The sequence below is a fragment of the Mesocricetus auratus genome, unplaced genomic scaffold (assembly GCF_017639785.1).
Source record: "Mesocricetus auratus isolate SY011 unplaced genomic scaffold, BCM_Maur_2.0 contig_12048_pilon_obj, whole genome shotgun sequence".
Lineage (NCBI taxonomy): Eukaryota > Metazoa > Chordata > Mammalia > Rodentia > Cricetidae > Mesocricetus > Mesocricetus auratus.
Genome location: NW_024435073.1, coordinates 1 through 6,064, shown reverse-complemented (window position 1 = coordinate 6,064; position 6,064 = coordinate 1). Strand labels below are relative to the sequence as shown.

The following is a 6,064-nucleotide window of genomic DNA, read 5'->3' as shown; positions in this document are numbered from 1 at the left end:
TTTTTCCTTTTGAGATTCTAAGTTGTCTAACTATTGTTTAAAAATCTTTCCTCTGAACTTTTACTTAGGGTGTTTGCATGTGTGTGTGTATGTGCGTATGTATCCTCACATACATATATTCTAAACTCTGAAACTAGAAATGACTGGATTTCCTCTTGATAAATTTGCACTCTTTGGTACTATCTCTGATTTCAAACATCTGGCGTCCACAGATACGGTAGATGGACAATTAAAGCTAAATACAGAGAGGATGATTCAATCAATGGAACCACACACTTTGACGTCAAAGAACACGGTAATCTTCCATATAGATTGGTTTATAAAAGGTTAGTTTTCCCTGGTAATTCTTTTCAGTAATGGAGCTGATGCAAACCCTTCCCAGGTGGGGATGAGGCTCCGGGCCAGGGTGATGGGAAGTCCTGGTTGGGATAGCACTGGGGAGTCAGTGCTTGTTAGAAGTTGTAGGAGGCTACAATGATGTAGAACAGAATGCTGTCAGGGAGCTGTTTTAAAAAGATTTTATGCCTTTCCCACACCCTTCTCTCTCTCACAGATAAAGCTTACAAAACAACTCTCATGCCAATACCTGATCTGCAGCACCAAGTGGGAATTCCAGGTACTGGAATGCTTCGGTGGCTGTTTAGGAGCCTGGGGTAATCTGTAGGTCATGTTCATACTAGAAGGGGTGCAGTTCATACTAGAAGGGTGCAGCCTGGCATAGGGAGGTTCTTTCTACCTTTATGATGTTAGGAAAAATAAACCATTTGTGTTGAGTCACACAACTATGTAAACAAAGGATTATCTCTACGTTGACCAGTGCATTATGGGTGACATCCAAGGGACAAGATCTGCTTTTATGTAACATGACAACAATGTGACACTGAACATTCTTCCCTATTCCATTCTCTTCTTCACAGATGCAGCCCAAGGTGTGAATCTCCAGCCAGAACATTACCTGGAACAGAAAATAGAGGAACAAGGTACTCCACAAGCTGTTAACCACTGTGATTGTAGCATTCACAGACCAGAGAACATAAGACTTTGTCTCTCCCTAATTAACAAGCAGCAGGTGGGGGAATGATGCATGTGGGGTTGAGTTCATCACTCAGAAATGTTCAGTCTGTAAACTCAGGATTTTATCGGCCACATCCTTAACCTGAGGAAAACAGTTCTTTGTTATTTTCATGCCTAAACTATGTACAATATATGTTTTCCCCAAATATGTATCTGGTGAGGAAGTCCTTTGATGGCAGAGAAACAGTCCTTGAGGTCCCTACAAGGTGTTTGGCTGTTGGTGATGAGAACTTGTCATTACATCCTTTCAGCCTCTACATACAAATATCCATTGCTAAAGAAGTGTTGTTATGACGGAGCTGCACTCAATAGATATGGAACCTGTGAGCAACGAGCTGAACGTGTGAAAATAGGTCCCCGCTGTGTCAAAGCCTTCACTACCTGCTGTACCCTGGCACATGAGATCAGAGATGAACACACCTTTAAAGAAACATACTTGTTATCGCCCCCCAGTAAGTATGGTATTTTCTATCAGAACCCTTCCAGATCTGTGTAACTTTGTGTCAGTAAAGTTCTGTAAGAGGAGCAGTTTTCAGGTCCCAGTTACTGGTAGGAGTTGAAAGGCAGATAACTGTAATGCCCAGAGGAAAAGCCCTTGTGCTTTTGGGAAATGGAACCCCCCCCCACAGTACACAGCAGGGAACAAGAGACCAAAGCCAAGCTCAGCTGCTGCTGCAGACTCCAAGGAGAGTTCACCCCAAGCCTCACACAAGTACCTGAGATTAAGTGTGTCCCGTCAGCACCCGGATGAGAAAATGTGATCATTCTGTCACATTGCAGTCACCAAAAGTTGAAGTCTTACTTGGGTGGTAGTATTATTAGATGATACAAGATAAAGGAATTTCTTAAATTAAAAGCTGTAAGCATCATTAAGAATACAGTATTAATTAATATTATTTATTATTATTGGCTTCACACTTTTCATCTGAGCCCTGTAATAGCCTTATAAAGGAAATAGTTTTTCTAATTTTATTTTATTGTGTTGTATGTACAGGTATGCATGCTTGTATGTATATGTATATGATGTGTTGGCGTAGGTGTGTGCAATACACATATAAAGGTGCAGCCATAATAGTGGACGAAGATCTAGGTGTCTTCCTGAAATATTCCCCACTTTGCATTTTTGAGACAGGGTTTGTCACTGAGCCTGGAGCTCCTTGATTGTCTAGGCCACCTGGACAGTGACCTCCAAGGACTCTTGTGCCCCTGCCTCTCTAGTGCTGGGAATGCAGATGAGAACAGCTGTGCCCACATTTGCATAGGCATTAGAAATCCAAACACAGGTCCCTATCAAGCATAGCACTTTACTGAGTGTCTCCCAGATACTATTGTCTCTACCTTGAAGAGGGCACTGAAAAGAAATTAGGGATTATTTAGGGCCATTAAAGGCACGTTGAAGCCCATAGACTTCTCTTCTATGACTAGTATGATTTTTTCAATTTTAATACAAATTCACGAATATTTTACTTAGTAAATGAAGAGATTATCTCACTGTATTGAATGTGTAACGAGAAGAGGGTGCTCACGGCACTGTTGCTGCCACACACAATGCTGGCATGCTGCCCAGGGAGAGCTGAAGACCCGAAGCACACACTGCTGAGTGCCACCGTGCTGCCCAGATGCTCAGATGTCTGAACCTCTACGTGGAATCAACACGGATGACCAGTTTGCCAACAGAGCCCGAAGCCTCTAAAATGATAATCATAATCAGAATATTTAAATCAATAAACTACTATTACCCAGGTGGAGAGATTTTCAATGATGAAGTTTTTCCCATGGTGCTTACATCTCACCTGTCTATTTATATCCCTTGGACATTTTTCCATACCAGGCAATTTATTTCTATTCTAGCTTTTATTTTCTCTGAAATTATTGATGCCAGGACCAATTCCTTGCATGTAGCTATTATTTTAAGACAGATTCAATTTTTGTTTGTTTTTCATTTAATTTTTGCACTTTAGGGACTTCTGTTGTTAGTAGTATTATTTTGTTGACTACAATTAATTCATAAATATAGACTGGAGTGTGTAGACGTGAGAATTTTCAAGGTTTGGTGGGGTGGAGTGCCTGTTAGTCTTAAGAACTCAGCTAAAAAGTCCCTGGTTTAATCCCTTGCAATAATAAAGAACTTCAAGATTTAATACTTCTACCATTTTGATTATAACATACGCAGTTCTAAATGAGTCTTTCAGAACCCTAGAAAGCATTAGTGTGCTTTTCCAACAAGGAAGACGCTACCAAACTATCCTCAGAGGCATTACCTGATTCTTTTGCATAGCAGGCTAAGTTCACATGATAGTAATAACTTCTGCACTTCACTTTCTCCATTTTGTGTTTTGGATTAGAGCAGAAGTAAAATACCATAACTTTAATATTTTTCAAACTCTCTATGTACTGCTTGGAGACAAATGAGTGCATACTTTATATCTTATATTCCATGGCAATAAGGACACAGCACCAATATGCTCATCAGGGGCTTCTATGAGCAGTCAGAAAACCTTCCCTTTGTCCTAGACAGTCCCTGGTGACTCTGGGTGACAAGATGTAGTAAGTCTCCTAGAAGAACTCTCTCTTGGTGACCCTCAGTGGAAGGAAACACTTCATACGAAGAAGCTCACATTATCCAACACTAATTCACACAGTGTTGTCTGCCTTTCCCTCCTATCCACTCCCCTTTAAGAGAGAGAATTCTCCTTCAAAGCCAGGTGCTTTTCTATAAAACCTCACCCTCTTCCCTTCTCTAGGACACTCAATGTCCCTCTGTCCTCAACCTTTGCCTCAAAGTTAAAGTCAGTCATTTTCGGTGACATATGCATTGTGCACTGACAGCCTTCAAAGTGTGGCAGGAAGCAATGGGGTCATAGCAGGGAAATAGACAAATTTTCCCCACTGCATGGAGCTTATATCTGTGGTGCATAGATCTTAAGGCTTTGTTTTTAGATGTACTACAGAGCTACAGCAACACATACAGAGACAACCAACAACATAGCATGATCCCAGCACAAAACACATATAGAAACAATGGAATAGAGGACACAGGAATGAGGGCATGACTGCAGACGTCTGATCCTAGACAAAAGCTCCAAAGTATATGTTGGAGAAGACAGCCTCATTAACAAAAGGTATGGAAGAGCCATATGCCCACGTGGAAGAATGAAAAGAGATCCCTGTCTTTCACCTTGTAGAGAAATCAATTGGAAACACCAGTGAAACACATAGGGGGAAAATTTAATCTCTAGATATAGACAAGGAGTTTCTGAAAATTAGAGCAAGAGTTCAAAATGGACCTGCAAGACACGAAAACGCTGCACATCAGGCTGGGGAGACCACATGATGGGCACAAGCACCTGCTCTGTAAGCCTGAGGATCTACGTGTAGTCCTTAGCAAGAGGATGGGTTTTGTTGGTTCATGTTTTTTTTGTGTGTCTTGTTCTTGCTAGTGTTAAAGCCAGTGTGGTGATTTCAATGAAAATATTTCCCAAAGGCCCACAGGGAGGGACACTATGGGGATTGTAGCCTTATTTGAACAGGTGTGGTTTTCTTGTAGAAAGTGTGTCACCTTTGAGGTTTCAGATGCTCCAGCCAGGCTCAATGTGACTCTCTCTTCCTGCTGCCTGCTTATCCAGATGGAGAATTCTCAGCAACCTCTCCAGAACCATGCCCACCTGCTTTCAACCTTGTTTCCCACCGTGACGATAATGGGCTAAACCTGTGACCTGTAAGACAGCCCCAATTAAATGTCTTCCTTTGTAAGAGTCACACACACACACACACACACACACACACACACACACAGGCGCACTTTCTTTTCAAAAGATAACAAAACAATACTTGCAGAAAAATGGATGAAACAAGATTAACATGTTAAGCCACGTAAGCCAGTGTCAGAAAAACAAAGTAAAAGTCTGTTTTCTAAACATATTGAGACCAGTTCTTAGTTATTTTTCTGTCGCCAACACAAAGCACTGTGACCAAGACATCATGAAAGAAAAGATTTAATTTGGTGGATCATGATTTCAGAGGATTAGAGTCCCGGGCCATCATGGTGTGGAAGGTGACAGCAAGAAGGCGGGCATGGAGCTGGAGCAGTAGTAGAGCTCTGTCTGATCCTCAAGCACAAGCCAGAGAGAAAGGGACACAGCTACCTGGGGATGTCATGGGCTTTTGACAACTCAAGGCCAATCCACACTGACACACCTGGATCAACAAGGCCACACCTCCTTCTCCTTCCCAAACAGTTGTTGCACCAGCTTGGAACCAAACACTAGAATTTGTAGGAAAAATACTCATACACATAAAATAAAATTTAAAAAATAATCTATGGTGCTGGGCTTAGCATTTACACAAATGTAATCCTAACGTCTCAATAGACTGAGGCAGAGGGATCACAATCTCAAAACCTGCCTGGGGTTCATCCACATTTCCAGGCCAACATGACTGTACCATGAAAAATAAAAGACCCAGAGACAGATATTAGGGTTCAACCTGAAGATCAGTGAAGCTAAGCAGCCAGGCTACCAGAGAGCTTTTACTTCTAACAGCATGGGCATTCCTATTCTCACTGTAGCTGTAGAAGGAACGCCTCATCTTGAGATTGGCTGGAGAATCTGTGTCTGATACCTCCTGTCTTATGTACCTCCCTAATACTGGGTTTAAAGATGTGTGATCCCAGGTGCTGAGATCACTTTGAGTGAGCTGTTTCCTCGTAGGACTGAATAAATCTTGTGTAGATGTGGGTGGACTTGGTCTCACAGAGATCCATCTGCCTCTGGGGGCATGGAAATCAGGACTCACTAGACCCAGTATAAATGAAGCGGAGTTTATTTGGGGAAAAGAACTTACACAGGAAATAAGTGACTCCGTGTGCTCCTGCTCATGGATGTAGACCCTGCCACCAGGTTGATATCCGCAACCCGAAGGGGTCTTCCATCCCTGAGTTTTCCCTTCTAACTTGTCAAGTCAGTACCTGTGACCACACCTAAAAGGCATG

At 42.1% G+C, this 6,064-nt stretch overlaps 1 protein-coding gene across 1 annotated transcript; it reads left to right on the top strand.

Moving 5' to 3' along the window:
- Positions 1-212: 212 nt before the first annotated feature.
- LOC110343104 (complement C5) lies at positions 213-2,817 on the top strand (the record flags this gene model as incomplete). Its single annotated transcript, XM_040741332.1, has 5 exons — positions 213-295; positions 554-616; positions 918-980; positions 1,326-1,526; positions 2,546-2,817. Coding segments are annotated over 5 exons (439 nt in total), but the record flags the coding sequence as incomplete, so codon positions are not given.
- Positions 2,818-6,064: the final 3,247 nt, after the last annotated feature.